Below are 17529 nucleotides of genomic sequence, written 5' to 3' on the forward strand. Positions count from 1 at the left end.
CTGTGGGAGATGTTAACTACGTTCCCTTTCAGTGTTTCAGTACCATTTTCATATCCAGCTGTAAGAAAGAGTTAAAACTTTGATGCCTCATGGAATTTCAGTACAGATGTTTCTCATTGTCTGAACACCATTAGCTTAGCGTTTGACAGCACAGCTTAAACGCTAGAACTAAAGTATAACCAAGGAAATAATGACTTTATGATGCATGATTTTTATGGTTATTCAGAGATTCAAAAGTATAATGTAACATTTAATATTATAATGTTAAAAAGCCATATCCTTTTGGGAAAGGAAAGAGAATCATTTTTGTGTGAAAAACATTCAACGTAATGTAATACTTAATTTCACATTCATTGAGTATCTTATGCAAGGTTATCACTATATTTTTTTTCAAGTAATTATTGTACAACGCTGTGAGAAGGGAATTTTTTCCACTTTTTAGATAGGGAAGTGGGAGGGGTAATAGAGTAAATTACAGTGGCACATAGTGGCACTACAGTGCCAGTACACTGTAGTACTGGCAGTACTGTAGTGGCAGTACAGTGGCACATAGTAAATTGGCCACTGTACTGGGATTTGGGGAGACAAAGATGAATTATCATGGCTTCACCCTTAATGAGCTCACATCTAGTGAGGAACAGATACCTACACCACTAATAATTGTCAGAATAGAATTTGGAAACAAAGTGCTCTGGGAACACACAGGAGCAATTAACTTTTTCTGGGGATAATGTTCTTCTTTTCTTATAGCATTTTTCAGTAGAGTAACCTGGATGGCTGAAGCCACATAAAGGATCTATTAAAGCTTAAAACATGATGATATATCCTTACTCTAGTTTGTACTGAAGATTACTGCATGTGGATACAAGCTTTGGTCTCTTGAAATCCTTCAGGATTTTAACAGTGTAGCATAGAACACATTGGGATAATATTTGGGAAGGTTAAATTGACCTTAAAGCTCATAAGTGGATATTAAGCCTTAAATCAGAAAAAGGAGTTTGCCAGCCTTTTAAATTCTTTATTTTTATTGCTTGAAATATGTTTTGTCTGTGTTTTAACACTTTGTATCCTTTAATTTTTGAAAAGCCGAACATATTTTTAATATTTTTTGACAGAATGGAGGGGTAGTTTTGAATGGATATAAACGTAGATTTAAAAATTACCAGTGTATTCGAAATACTATGTCTTTATTTAAGGGTGATTCTGAGCAAAAATTCATTATCTAATTAAAAATTTAAAACATGTACACTTAAAATTTTCATTTTAGCTTATTTATGTATGTTTGTGGTCTCACAGGAATTAAAGGATGCCTTTTTAAAGCTAGAGTTTTGGGAAGCTGAATATAGAAATATTTGGAAACATTTAAGCCTTAAGTTTATGTGTTTTTATTCAATTATTTACTTATTTATTTTTAATATTTTACTTTCCAGTTATGATTTTGGATGACAACATGCAAAAACTGAAGGCTCGGTGTTTAGGAAACATTGTGGTAAAGTAAGCAAAATTTGCAGTGCTACTATTTAAAAGAGCAAGAATTGGTATGTAAAATTAAGAAAAAATCGAGTGGTTGCAATGATATTACTAGTGAAGAGGTTCCAGAAAAAGCTTGTAAATTGTTTGAGAATACTCAATGCCAGCTGTTGTAATTTTAACATGGAAGCCCCATAAAGTAGAACCAATTTAGATAGGACTTGTAAAAAGATAAATCTTGCATCTTTTAAAAAATATTTCTGATTATACGAGTAATGCATAGATGATAAAAGTAACTTAAGTACCAAAAATATAAAGAAGTAAATAAAGTTTCTGTACTCTGACCCTTCAGTAATACAGTGTTAATTTTGTAATATATATGACCTTCCACTTTTTGAAACGCGTTTTAGGTTGTTGGAGCAACTTGGTTTATTCTCATGTATTCCTGTTTTTCCTTAACCCTGTCTCACAAGCATTTTAAATTTTACTCTGCCTTTTAAAAATGTTTATACCCGGGCTTCCCTGGTGGCGCAGCGGTTGAGAGTCCGCCTGCTGATGCAGGGGGCACGTGTTCGTGCCCCGGTCTGGGAAGGTCCCACATGCCGCGGAGCAGCTGGGCCCGTGAGCCATGGCCGCTGAGCCTGTGCGTCCGGAGCCTGTGCTCCGCAATGGGAGAGGCCACAACAGTGAGAGGCCCACGTACCAAAAAAAAAAACTATTCCCTTTCTAGGCCTCTTAGCCTTTTTTGAATATTTATGATTATAAATAATGCAATATTGAACATCCTTTTTGTGTTGTCTTTTCTTCTTTTCTGAAAATGACAATAGTATGAATAAATTTCTAAAAGTGTAATTACTGGGTTAGATAATAGTACAATATATAATCCCTGACTCATCAAGTACCGCAATTTCTTGCTAGCAGTTTTTATCATTGTTCATTTGATAGACAAAGTGCTACAATTTGTAGTAAAAATATTCAAACGTACTTTCATTAAATCAGTACTTTAAAATTGTTAAGCTAGCAGAAGCTGAATTGGAAGTTGATTAAGCTGGAGACACACAGTATGTGACATTTTAATAATTGATACAGGTAGCTTTATTGCTTCTGATTAGCATGATATTGGCATCTCTACTGATATCCCTTAAGTAGTAGAATTTGCCAGAATGAGCTCTTATGAATAAAGAACGTTGCATGTGGTTTTTAAAAAGTTTCATTTTCCTATTTATTTAAAAGAATTCTTATTACTTGGCATTCTCAGATTGGTATAAGATTTTTCTCAGGTTAATAAAACATTTTAAGTTCTTTGAAAATTAAATGAAAAATAGTTATTTTAAAAAGAATGTATTTTTTCAAGTAGGGATACTTTAACCTTATAAAAGGCTAATAGAGGAGATGCATTTTATGTATATTTCTTCTCAGATTTTTTATTGTTATCAGTAAACATGTGAACACTTTATTACTCTTTTTAATTTAAATTTTAAGACGTTGCTGGCAAATGGAAAAATTAATACTGAGTATACCATTTCTATTCATATTTTTCTGAATCAGAATCCATATTAACATAGAGCTGATGGAAATCTTTACCTGTGAGGGGGAAAATTGTTGGGGACAAGAGGAAGGCTTGCTAAATGATTAATCTGAACAAGATTGTGGATGGATGCTCAACTAGCTTAGGGAAGCACATGGTTTGTGAGAGCTTTTAAAAGCACTCTAGCAGCTTACAGTTTTATATAACCCCTAACTCTAAGTGAGTCATCTATTTCATAAAGCAATGTTTGCAAGATCCCACAGGTGGCATTTGATGCCAGTAGAGTTTTAAACCCGTCATGCATCCCGTCACTCTAATTATCAGTGGCCTCACCCCACATCCATTCAGAAATAATAAAGCGCATAAACTATAATTTTTTTTCTCATAGCCATTAGTGTTACTTCAAGTACTTGAAAATAACAGAACTATTTATTGCCTTAAAACATTCTGTGCTTTAGGTTGTCACCAATTCAGAAAGATTTTCTTCCCTCTCTATTCCTAAACAGGGAATGTTATTGTACAGATCTCGGATTCTGAGATTTCATTATAAATTATTTGATGATACAATATATTATGACATGCAGTGGACTTTGATTCATCCCTTAAGTTAATAGTGAAACTAGGTATTTGAATATATTATATATATATAATTATATTCCAAAAGTAAGGTAGAAATAATGAGAAAAAAAAGTTACCACCAAGATCCCTCTTTTTGTAATAGAACAGTCTTGAAACCTTATTTCAGGAACTCATTTTTATCTGTGAGAGCAAGGATTTCCTTTTGAAACCCTCATCTCCAGTAGCCATTCCAGTCTAACTCATTGACCTGAAAATTTTTCATGCATCCCAACAGCTGCTTGCAGTATGCATAGGATGTTTTTGTATTTAATCAAGAAGACTTGCTTGTATCCATCTATAGCTATTCTGTATGCTTTGAAGGGACACATCATTCATCCAGAATGGAAAATGGCTGATGAATGCTTTTTAAGAGCACATAATAGATATATGTTTAATTGAATTAAGGGAAAGGAAAAAGCACACATTCTTGCCTTAATAAAAATTACCGTGGTTTAAAAAAGCAGTGTGTAATTTGAGAACAGAATAATTTTTTCCATGTAGACCATATTCTAAAGGTCTGTGATCTGAAAAGCAGGGTCCTTTCCAGGGACCAGCTACCTGAGTCCCCAGAACCACTTGGTGAACTTTTAAAGGTGTTTGATGAGAGATTATATATGGTTTCCAGAACCACTTGGTGGACTTTTAAAGGTGTTGATGAGAGATTATATATGGTTTCCAGGGTTCACAAAATATCTGAAATTCTAATGTTTAAGAAACTTGAAAAATTTATAATCAAAATGAATATATATTTAATTGAAAATCTATAAACTTTAACATCATAACTTCATTGTCAATTTAGTCTTCATAAATTTTTCATTTTATTTGCAAACAATTTTTAGGTTGTATTTTCTTACTTCCCATGATTCCTGAGTATGTACAGTGATTGCTAAGAAGTAATAACCAATGGTAAACTATAGGTGTGGCTTCTTGCCGTATGATTTCAAAAGCAAAAATATAACCTTTTTCAGAGAAAGTTCTAGTTTATACGGTGTATTGCTATATTATACTATCTTTGCATGGATATGAGGTGAGGCCATCAATAATAAGAATGACTCTGTCCTGGGCTTCCCTGGTTGCGCAGTGGTTGAGAGTCCGCCTGCCGATGCAGTGGGACTCCCGCAGTGGGAGAGGCCACAACAGTGAGAGGCCCGCGTACCAAAAAAAAAAAAAAAAAAAAGACTGTCCCTAAGAGGCTTAAAACAGAGCTGGCATTAAAAGCTACTGTGGGGAGAGACCGCCAGCCAGAGATAGATGTCCATTCTTCTCCATTATTCATTCCCATGCTTTTCTTTGTTACTTGTGTAATAATTAAGTGGAATATTCTTTGAAAGAAAAATATTCCCTAATGCTACTTATGTTCACTAATTATACCTGTAGTGATTAGAAAGAATAGAGAGAAAAAGCTGTGTAGAATATTTGAAATGTATGGGGTTCAAACTACATTAAAGTAAGTCAGTAAAAAATTACATCTCACTGTTTTAATCCCAAATTTTTTTTTTTTTTTTCCTTTTGTGGTACGCGGGCCTTTCACTGTTGTGGCCTCTCCCGTTGTGGGGCACAGGCTCCGGACGCACAGGCTCAGCGGCCATGGCTCACGGGCCCAGCCGCTCCGCGGCATGTGGGACCTTCCCGGACTGGGGCACGAACCCGTGTCCCCTGCATCGGCAGGCGGACTCTCAACCACTGCGCCACCAGGGAAGCCCCCAAATTTGTTTTTTGTAAATACAGTTATAGCTTCTTGTTTCACTGTAAAATCTGTTATAAATAGTGTAAGTAACATTTGAAATTGTCTTTCTCTGGCAGTTTCTTTAAAATCTGAAGCTATAATCATATTTCTAAGTTTTGCAAGGTACTAAGCATAATGGTTCGTTTTATCATATTAAGATGACTCATCCCCAAACCAGAAATAGTGATATGTGGTAATCTTGAAAAAACCTCTTGATCCACTTCAGCTCTTTTAACTCCTTTGTTAAGGCTTTCTAGAAATCTCTGTTTTGCTCCTCTGGGGATCCCTAAACTAGAAGGTAGACATTTAAGTGATTCCTAAACTCCTGTAGACCCTAGGATGTAATAAACATGAATCTTGCAGTTCTTGTAGATTACTTGCTTTCAAAGGTTTTATCTTTCTAGTAGAAGAGCAAACTGTATGCCAGCATGGTAGAAAATTCTTCTGATTTTGAAACTTAACTCCAGGCACTTAATTTTGTGGGAAAGTTATGATACCTGAATTGCTATGAATACAAAATGTTCATGAATTTTAGAAGGTGCTTCTGTAATTGCAACCAGAGCTTCAAAGTGCAGAAATATGAGTCAGTAATTTCCAGGCAACACCGTGCAGGGCATGAGAGAAAAGGTTAACTGCAGTGCCTTCCTCAGTACCACAGTGCTCACTGTTATTAAAGCCATAGGTCTCTGACTCTTCCTGATTCATGGGTACACATTTTTCTCTGACCAGACACGGTTGTTGCTTTTGGAAGTGCAGCTTGTCTGCCTCCTGCTGTGTCCCACTGGCCTGTGCCCTGCAGGCAGTGATGGGATGTCAGGGAGCTGGATGGCCTTGTCTAAGCGGCTTTTACTCTTGTGCCTGCCGATTTCTCGGCCTCCAGATATTGAACACTTGGTCCTTAATGATGTTTGTTCACATCCTTATAGTTTTACAGGAGTGATTTGGTCACTTACTGTGCTGCCGTTTGGGAGAGGATCAGTACGGCTTTCCTTCACCAATGTATCCTTTGAATAAACCAAGGATGGCGTGTAATTGTAATCCCATTCCTTTCTAAATCTCCTCTGCAGATTTTAGTATGATCTTTTATTAGTCTTACAACAACACTGTGCGGTAGGCAGTGGGACAGATATTATCTCATTTTCGACATGGGAATCTGAACATCATTAGCAGTTACACAGCTAGAACTCAGATTTCTAACCCAGTTGTTTGTCTGCCCAGAGAGAAAGAAATTATGGCCTAATCAGTCTCTTCTGGGGAGATGAAAAGTAGCTTCATAGGAAAATCACAGGTAAAGCCTAAAGACCCTGTAGGAAATACTGGGAGTGCAAAGTTGGGCTCTAACTCCAGAATTCTCTAGGGAACAGGAGTTTTGTCTTCAATTTACAGTATTCGTGTTGCAAATGGCTATTCCTGATGGAGCAGTGAGTACAGACTGTCCTTTATCTGGGATTGGAGGCATCTAGGAGTTTTATTTATTTCAGATTGGTCAGGGATGTTTACCTTCTACAGTGATGGACATTCTCTTCCTTCATTAGCTATTTAAGGATTTCTCTATGGTACCTTCCCCTCAATACACACACACACACACACACACACACACACACACACACACACACACACACACACACTACTGCTGCCTCAGTTATTTCTCTTACTGCTTAAGAATGTTCTCTTTGGAAGGGGTTTTCTCTAAGAGGAGCTCCTCATTCACAATTGGATAGTTTGTAACAAAACTCACCTTTTCACTCTGTTTGGGAAGAGTTAGGAAAGGTATCACAGGGTGGTAACATTTGATCTTGCATTTGAAGGATGAGGATAGGCATTTCCTGACATATTTCTTAGTATTTTCAGAAAATTTCCTTCCTTCTGCCAGTCCAATGAATTTTTATGTTATTGTAACCACAGAAAATAAAGTATTTTTTCTAGAACTTTAGAAATAGAGCCCCAGTGCACTCACTATTCCAGAAGGAAAGCCTGCATTTAATATTGAATAATCATTAGGTTAGCAACAAGAAAAGCGTTAATTTCAAATACTGCAAAAAAATTCTGCTCTAGTTCATACACACCTAACTTCTTTCTGGAGATTATTGCTTCTTTTCTCACATGTTTTACTTCATATATATATATATATATATATATATGTACACAGTTCCAATTCTGGAACTCCCTTTTCTGCTTTTCTTTACGACCAATAAATGGCCTTTTCCAAGGTACCTTCTTTAGAGTCTCTTTTCAATTTTGAAATAACATCTGAATTTTTAGACACCAGACTTTATTAGTGAAGAATGGATAGCATTCTCTTATTCTGTCCTACTAATTACCAATTGTAATTTCATATCTTGCTTTCCAGCCTTTCCAGTTCCTCAGACTTGGGGATAATGAAGTTTTCTAGGGGCATCTCAGAAATGACTTGGGACCAGACACATATGCCATTTGCAGCAGGTCCATACCTTGGCTGGTGATAAAAACTTCCCTTCCAAGAGTTCCTGGCAGTATAGGATTTAACCATCTGCTGTAAAACTTGCCTGACAAATATCTTAAATGTTTACGTTTTGATGTTGTGTCATTAATTTAATGGAATAGACATCATTCATCACAGTCTTTCTCCCTATATGTATTCTAAAATTTACTAAATTTCTTGTAAATACACAATATTCCAGGATCTCCACGCATCTCAGATAATAGTTTATATATTCTTTCCATTAATGTCTAACACAGTGAATTAGGAATACCAGGCACTCAACAAATACTTGACTGAATAAAGAAAATGCATGAGTTAATGCATGCATCCATGAATGAATAAATAAATTAGATGATCAAATAATTCTTCTGGTGCTTTCTTCTCTACCTCTCAAATCTCTACCCTCTCTCCATTGGCTACTCTGCCCAACTTTTCCCCATCCTAAATCAGCCTGCCTCTCTGCATTAAACCCTGACTTACATCTCTCCTTCCAGTCACCTGCAAACTTCTAAAAAGTATAGTCTAACCTTACTGCCCACACTTACTTTCCTGCTTACTCCTTGATCATTCCAGTTCTTTTAGCTCCACTCTGCAGAAATGGTGATCCTGGGGGAGATTCACAGCATCTCAGTCACTAAGTTCCATGACCTCTGTTGAATCCACTTTCAAACAGAATTTGCACTTCACTTCACCTTGTTGAATGCTCAGTCATTATTAAAACTCTGCTCTGGAGGCCCCTCACATACTATCCTGGTTCTCGTTCAGTTGTTTGGTTATTTTTGTTCATATTTGGTTATTTTTGTTCATGGTCTTTTTTTCCTTGGTCCCTCTTTAATACTGTGTTTGGCCTTGGATTTCTCCTTCCTATTCTGTAATCTCTTCCTGGATATACCCTTGCTATGTTATACTTAATTCCCAAGGTCTATAGGTATATCCAAACTTATGCAGACCTTTCTCACAGATGATATAAAAATCCCTATGGTCCCTGTTCTTCAGAAGATTTATACAGATATTTAAAGTTTTGTGCAACAGCTGAGAAAGCTGGTATCCTTAAAGCTTATTATTTATTTGTTTATTGATTTTGGAGGATGGCTAACTCTACTTGTAATCCTCTAGGCTTTAATTAATTACAAGAATATAATCTATATGTTACTAATTGCTAGTACCAAATTTTTTTCAGGAAGTAAGAGAAAACACAGATCTATCAGGCCATCTTCTTTTAAGAATGGAGATTGCAAACTTAACCAACTTCTGGGAAGTGTAAGATTTCCTTTTCTCTCCAGTAACACCCTTACCAGAAAATGCTAAACTCTTGGTCTCACGTGCACACACTGAATTAGATATATTCTAGGCCACCAGGAAACTCAGCTCACATTCGATACACTAAGTACTAACTCATTTGGATTATTATTGCAAACACTCAGAAGTCTCTGCTGTGAAGAGGTGGTAAGTGGTTGCTGGTGAACCAAAGTCTTAGATTTGGAGTAGATAAAATGGATGAGACACTTCTTTAACAATATGCCCTTCTATATGCATTGTTCTCCATATGGGCAGTGTTTTGTGTTTACGGATTTGGATCAGGATATCTGTGTGTCTGTGTATCTGTGGAACTAAGGAACAACTGCTGCCACTCGACCTGGTGTGTACATTCAAATTTATCTCAGACCGCACCACTCTCTGTTGTCCCCACTACAACAGAGAATGTTAGTTGCCATTTATTATCACAGTTGCCTTTTTATTCTTATTGTAGGGAGGTATTTTCTTATACCCAAGCGTCTGTTAAAAGAATATCCCCATGAAACACAGAAAGTACTATATATTGTGGTACATTTTGGGGGAACAACTGAAAATTATTTCTTACTTAATATGCAAGCGGAATGCATCTCTGTCAGGTTTATTGTTCTAGTTGTATATTTTGAGTATAGTAGGCTTCACTCATTAATGTTTCCTCTTGTGGCCCATGTTGGCTTTTGATTTGTCATTTCTTCTTAGCGTCCTCTTCATTTGTTTACCCTGAGCATCCTGTAAATGCTGCTAAATAAATGTATTTCAATGTGTAATGATGATTTTTACACTTGTTATAAAAATATTAACAATTAAAACAAACAGATAAAGTGAAATTATATACAAGGTTCATTCGAAAGATTAACATAGAAAAATCAGGTAGAAGGACCTGAAGGGATCATCTGCTTCAGCTTGCTGCCTTCCTGCAGGTTTAGTGATGAACAGTAACAGTAACAACAGCAACAGCAACAATATAGCAGCATCTCTGTAGTTTTGGGTTTTTTTTTCAGGTTACAAAATGCTTTCGCGTGCGTTTTATGAAATTACGGGAGGTCCAGAAACGCTGATGTAGCCTTTTTTCCTCCATCTTAAAATATTACAAAGAGAAGACCTGGCAAGGGAGGACCTATGGGTAGGCCAGACGTAGAGGAAATGGGCAATCCCAGCTGGGCAGCTGATCCCACTGGGAACAGCATTTTCTGCCTGACAGAATGTGAGAATGCAGTTCAGTGTCTCAGAAGTCTAATATTGGGGTAGAAGGTGTGTGATGTTGCCTCATGTTGGCGGTAACCATGTCTACTTTATTTTCCATTTTCTCACACCTGCACTGTGAAGTCACCACCTCACTTGGTGTTTTTTGTGAGTACAGGAGGGTAGGGTTTTGAAAATCTTTAAGTTTTACAGTATCTAAATTTCCAAACTATAAAGCATCTAAAAAGTTTCCTGAAAATACACTGAGCGGTTATTTTCGTTAGGTAATACTTCCTACAGGGAACCGATAAGAGAATTCATTTGTTTACATAAAGATAGATAGATAGACAGATGGGTGATAAAGATTAAGCCCTTCTTGTGTGTATGACACCTGTTTCATACTACGGAGGAATGAAAGAAATATAAGAGGAAATTGATTGAAAAGAACAGATATACGCTACCTTCTACTTTATATACTTACCTACCTTCATGTGTTCATAGGGGTGAGAAATCTCATAGGTCTGGATGCTCACGAAAAGAAAGAACAGAAGAGAGAAGAGTGAGAGGGAATTCTCAGAGTGGGGAGGCACATTGATTGTGAAGATAAAGACTGTTTGTGGGATGTTTAATTGGAACATCTTGTCACAAAGAGACTGGCAAAGGTGGCAGTTAGTACCTTCATACTTCAAAAAAATAGATTTATTTGCCTATGGTGGCAGGATATTTCTCTCAAAAAGTAATTCAGTGATGCATTCTTGGTTCCTTTTTGCAGATGTTATGCTTCTTACTGAAACAATGATTGATGCTAATAACTTTGAATGCCAGATGTGTGTGCCTTTTGTGCCCCTCCCAGGAACCACAGTCATCCCTTCGTGACTTTGCTATGTCATGGTCAACCACTTCAGCCTCAGTTAGACATGATCTGTCCAGTGGATTTAGGGGTTACAGTTCAATGTGGGATTTGAATTGTAATTGTCCATCACAGTGAAAAACTGTTAGTTCTAATCAATCTGTCTTTATTACCATTTTCATCATAATTCTCACTGCTCTGTTTTTATATAAGGTTGCCATTACCACCTGGAGCTTTTTCAGGACTCTGGAAGAATCAGGAGGCATTCAAGCATTTATACTTTGAAAAATTTCCTGTAAGAACTTTATTGTACTTTTTTTTTTAAAAAAATCATCTTACACACTTCTCTATAGTTCTTGCCTATTAAGTTGAGTGGCTGGCTTTTAGAATCATGGATCACAAAGCGACTTTTAAAGGTTATTTGGACCAGTTTCCAGATCTCAGGGATAAGAATGCCCAAACCTCAAATGTCTAAATAAGTCATTTTAATATTTTTTATCAATCTCTGGACATAGAAATTTCTCCGTTTCTCATAGCAGCTTTTTCTGAAATTTAACAGCCTTTCATACAAGAAAGGTTTTGTTAAATTAAAACTTCTGGGGACTTTCTGTATGATTTCTCACATTGGATTCCTCTGCACAGACTGAGAACATCTGATCAGAACTGGACACTGTCATTAGAACCTCTTTACCTCCTCTCCCCCGGTTATGTGAGCAAAATTTGTTTCGTTTGCCAGAAGTTGTATTTTTTTAAATCCCTTTAGCTATTACTGACATTCTTTCCTGAGTGTCCTCTGAGTTCTTTGTTTTATAATACAGATACAGGATAGAGACTGTTCTCAACGCCTAACCTCCAGTGCTCTGGATACCAAACAGTATCTTTCTGTGTTCTATCATTTACCTATTACTCTGTGGTTTGTGTTTATAACAGCACATAATTGATAATACGCGAAAGGGTCCCACTATCATCTTTCTGCTGTTTCTTCGCTTCTATTTCTTTCCCTAAGAGAGATACCTGGTCCTCATTTTACACTGGGTAAAAAAGAATGAATGATTAGAATTTCATTTTTAAAAAAGGTGAGTCTATTTAGCATTCTATCTTTATTATTTGTGAAGGACAGCTAACCTAATCAACTAGACAAATGACAAGAATTAAAATAGCTTCCTTTAGAAAGACATCTTAGGGTTAAATGACCTCAGTAGCCAAGATTAAACATGCCCCAAGGGACTGTGGCAGAGAAGATTTGTCAGTAGAGTTGACTCCAATCAGCCCAATCTATCTGCCTGATGGGCCACAGTCAAATCACCAGAGTACTGATGTGATTAATTACAACCTGACTTGTTCATATTATGAACAAGTGGTTCATAATATGTGCATGTGGTTTTCAGCATGGCCACCTTTAACACTGAAAGCTCCTTCAAAGCCCCGTAAACCATAGTTTATGATTAAACTATATGTAGTGAATCTATACTCTGTCTTGTTACCCTGACCTCAACCCTTTCATCTAAGGACTTAATAACAGCACAGAAGCGTTCTATAACTTGCTCACAGTTTAGAAGTAACAGAGCTGACATTTGGACCCATATATTCTGGCTCCAGAGCCCATGTCTTTACTTTACTCTCTGATAGTAATTGCAGTAAGAGCTGCCAGTTATTCAGGGCTCATGATGTGCCAGGGTCTGCCCTCTTTAGATGCCCCATCTCATCTATACTTCTCACAGCCTTATAAGGTATGGCCCATTACCCTGTTTAATAGATGAGCATGCTGAGTCTTAGGAAGATTTAGAAACACAAATAGTGACTCACTTGGATTTGTCCTGAAGCCCATGCTTGTAATACAGGTATTAATGTAACTCAGAAGCATTAGGGGAAGTAATATTTATTTCTTTCTACTTCTTATTCTTCTTGATTTTTCATTCTATTGTGATATCTGGACCAGTGAAGATGTACTGCTACTCTTGAGTCGATAAAAAAAAATTAAATTTTATACTTACTATTTAACTATATTTCACTGAAGCTGCAGTGCAATCCAAATCTATGTTAACAAACTAGTGGTCTATTTTGTAATTATTCATAGAGAGCTTTAATGCTTTTAAAAATTAACACAATTAAAGAAGAAATCTATCAAAGAGCTACTTTGCATTACCAAAGTATACTGGAAATATTGAGCTATCACTTCTCCATTAAAAGGAAGAAATTGGGTTCATAAGCTTTACAACTCTCAGTTCAAACACTTAACGTGAACATATATAAGAACACTTTTATTCCTGGCTGTGAGGGGAGCAGAGAGATTCTAGTAGGCTTTCAAAATGAAAAATAATTTAATTCCATAGGCTAGTTATGAAAAAAATTCAAATGAATACAGCAAACCTATTTCTATCACATTTTATATTTTACCAAGCTTAAAAATGATTACATTACCTAGTACTACATGCTAATCGGGCGTTATTTATTCTTATTTTCAGGGATACTATGACACCATGGATGCTGGTTACATGGATGAAGAAGGTTACATATATGTTATGTCTCGAGCTGATGATGTGATAAATGTTGCAGGTCACAGGATTTCTGCAGGTGCCATTGAAGAGGTATTGATGACTATTGGTCTTTTATTCCAGGTAGTGTTTAGGGACAGAACTGAGCCGAAGTCAATACTGAGGTTGTCAACATTGAGGTTAAGTCATTCCACTTGGAAAATTTCCAGACACTTCCTTTGAAGCATAGGCTCGGTTGGTCACTCTGGTATTTCTCTCACCTCACTTTCTCTCCTGTAGATTTTCCTGTTCTACAAATTCCCCTGATTCCTGCCTGAGTGGTAGAGAGGAATTTAAAGCACTTACATATATTTGTAATTTATGGGAGAGTCTATATACATTTGCTTCTTGATCCTTGCTACTTGATTGCTTCTAGCTTCTTGATTTGTGCCTGTTGATAACCAGGTTTACATATAGTCTTTACTGGGTGTGTGATTTAAACATTTTATTGTACTCTTAAATCCTGAGAATTTTCTTCCAGTGTAAATTATACAAAGTCCCCAGAAGAGTATTTTAAAATGTTTTCAATTTTTTTTACCTTAAAATAGAGTAAAATCCTCCTTTTTATTGTATAATACTATGAGTTTTTTACTTACAGTATAGATTCTTGTAGCCATCACCAACAACCAGGATGCAGAAAAATTTCAACACTGCCCAAGAATTTCCACATAATGTCACCTTTTTATTCTGACCTTCCCCACCCCTAACCCCTGGGAACCACTAATTTTTTTTGTTGTTCCTATGTTTTTACATTCTCTAGAATCTCATATAAATGGAGTAATACAGTATGTAACTTTTGGAGACTGGGCTATTTCATTTAGGAAAGTGCGTTTGAGATCCATTCAAGTTGTGTGTATGTCGATTATTTGTCCTTTTATGTTGCTGTGCAGTATTCCACTGTGTGGATGTACTAACCCATTTATGTTTCCTTTACCCATTAGAGGATATTTTAAGTGCTTCTAGTTTGAGGCAGTTATAAATAATGCTGCCATATACATTCAAGTTCAGGTTTTTGTGCAAAAATTAGTTTTCATTTCTCTAGGATAAATGCCTGTAGTGAGTCTGCTGGGTTACATGTTAAATGTATGTTTAGGCTTATAAGAAACTGCCAAACTGTTCTCTAGAGCGGCTGTGCTATTTTATATTTCCACCCATAGTGTCTGAGGGCGCCTGTTTCTTCCCATCTTCATTAGTACTCAGAATTGCCATTGTTCTTTATTTAAATCATTCTAATAGTTTTGTAAAGGTATCTCATTGTGCTTTGAGTTTGATTGTCTGTAATGACTAAAATGTTGGAAACCTTTTCTTGTGTTTATTTGCCATCAATGTTCTTCTCTGGCATTAAAATCTTCTGCCCATCTTTTTAAAAATTGGGTTGTTTTTCTTATTGTTCAGTTTTGAGAGTTTTTAAGGTATTCTGGATACAAGTCCTTTGTTTGATATGCAGTTTGAAGATATGTATTTTTTTCCTGTCTGTGACTGGTCTTTTTATTCTCTTAAAAGTGCTCTTAATAGAGCAAAACTGTGTTTCATATTGATGAAGTCTAATTCAGCATTTTTTTCTTTTATAGATGATGATGTTTATCGAAGAACTCTTTTCTAACCCAAGGTCATACTTTCTTCTTTGTTTTCACCTAAAATTTTATCGTTTTACATTTTATATCAATTTACATTTACATTTTGAGGGGTTTTTTTGTATATAGTGCAAGATATAGGTTGAGGATTTTTTTTTTAATGTGGATGCCAGTTCTTCCATGTGTTATACGTTGCAAAGACTGGACTTTCTCCATTGAATTGCCTTTGCACCTTTGTAAAAAATTAGCTGACAGTATTTGAGTGGGTCTATTTCTAGAGTATCTCTTGTTTTATTGATCTGTGTGTTTATCTTTTCACCAATACTATTCTGTCTTGATACTTTATAGAATGTCTTAGAGTTGAATAGTGTCCACTATTTTCAAAATCGCTCCTCTTTAAAAATCGTGTGGATATTCTGTTCCTTTACTTTTCCATATATATTTTAGAATGAGCTTTTCTATAGTTAAAATAAATCCTGCATGGATTCTGATTGGGATTGTGTTAAATCTATAGATGGATTTGAGAAAAATTGATATCTGGACTATACTGAATTGTCCAATTCATGAACTTTGTATGTCTTTCCATTTATTTAGGTCTTTTTTGATACGTTTCACTGACATTTTGTACTTTTTAGTATGCAGATTCTGAACATATTTTCTTTTTTTTTAATTTATTTTTTTATACAGCAGGTTCTTATTAGTTATCCATTTTATACATATTAGTATATACATGTCAATCCCAATCTCCCAATTCATCTCACCACCACCCCACCCCACCCCCGCCGCCGCTTTCCCCCCTTGGTGTCCATACGTTTGTTCTCTACATCTGTGTCTCTATCTCTGCCCTGCAAACCGGTTCATCTGTACCATTTTTCTAGGTTCCACATATATGCGTTAATATATGATATTTGTTTTTCTCTTTCTCACTTCACTCTGTATGACAGTCTCTGGATTCATCCACATCTCTACAAATCCAATTTCTGAACATATTTTCTTAATTTATACCTAAGTATTTAGTTTTCTGAGCTATTGTAAATAGAATTTTTTTTTGGTTTTGGTTTCTAAATTTTCATTGCTAGTGGATATAGAACTGCTATTGACTTTTATGAACTGATATGTATCTTATGATCTTGTTAAATTCATTTATTAGTTCTAAGAGTTGTGTGTATATGTGTGTGTATGTGTGTGTTTGTATTTCTTGGGATTTCCTGTGTGGACAATCATGCTGTCTGTGAATAGAGATAGTTTTATTGCTTGCTTTCCAATCTGAATATTTTTTTATTTCTTTCTCTTGCCTTTTTGAACTGGTCAGAACCTCCACTATGATACTGAGTAAGAGTGATGAGAGCAGTTACCTTCGTCTTGTTCCTGATCTTAGGGTAAAAGCATTCAATATCTTACCATTAAGAATGACGTTACCTGTAGATGTTTCTGTGTAGATGGCCTTTATCAGATGAGGAAGTTTCCTTCTATTACTAATTTGCTGGGGTTTTTTCTTTTTTTTTTTTATCTTGAAAGAATGTTAAATTTTATCAAATGCTTGTTCTGCTTCTATTGATATGATTGTGTGGGTTTTCTTTTTAAGCCTGTTAATATGGTGAATCACATTAATTAATTTTCAACTGTTGAACCAGCTTTGCATTGCTTGGGATATACCTCACTTAGTTGCAATGTATTATTGTTTAATATATTGATTTTTTAAAAATTTATAGTAATTTTTGCCGATCGGAAGTTGGCTTTGTGTGGTAATCATGTTTTTAATAGTGTTTGTATCATTTATCTTCTTCCATCCTTTCCTTTTTAATATATCTAGATCATTGTTTCCTGTGGCCTTTTTGTAGATAACATAGTTGGGTCTTGTTCTTATTTTAATCCAATCTTACAATTTCTATCTTTTAACTGGTGTTTTTAAGACCGTTAACATTTAACTTAAGTATTGATATATTTATATTTATGTCTCCAAGTTTATTATTGGTTTCCTTCTTGCCTTTTCTCTTTTTTATTTCCCTCATGTTACATTTTCTCCCTTCTTTTAAGTCATTTGGTTCTTTTTTTGTAGCTTCTATTTCTTTGCTGAGAACTTCTCCGTTCATTCCAAGGGTGCTTGCCCATACTTTTTGGGCCACAGTTACTGTGGAGTTGTTAATATTTATCTTTGTTAATTTTATCCTAAATGTGCAAATGAGGCATTCTTTGTCAAAGACAGATTTCTTAATAATAAGTGTGTCATCGCTTTCTTACTCCCGGTCTTATCCCTAGGTGACCCAACAAGAGCTGATGGGAAATTTCCCTA

General features: G+C 35.7%; 1 protein-coding gene across 1 annotated transcript in view; it reads left to right on the plus strand.

Moving 5' to 3' along the window:
• Positions 1-17529, plus strand: part of ACSS3 (acyl-CoA synthetase short chain family member 3) — a 146186-nt gene that overhangs the window by 117909 nt on the left and 10748 nt on the right. Inside the window, exons 11-13 of the mRNA XM_007457662.1 lie at positions 1431-1494; positions 11342-11423; positions 13594-13716. Of these exons, the coding sequence (XP_007457724.1) occupies positions 1431-1494; positions 11342-11423; positions 13594-13716 (269 nt within the window). The remainder of the gene's footprint in view (positions 1-1430; positions 1495-11341; positions 11424-13593; positions 13717-17529) is intronic.

Source organism: Lipotes vexillifer, unplaced genomic scaffold, assembly GCF_000442215.2.
Source record: "Lipotes vexillifer unplaced genomic scaffold, Lipotes_vexillifer_v1.1 scaffold117, whole genome shotgun sequence".
Classification (NCBI taxonomy): domain Eukaryota; kingdom Metazoa; phylum Chordata; class Mammalia; order Artiodactyla; family Lipotidae; genus Lipotes; species Lipotes vexillifer.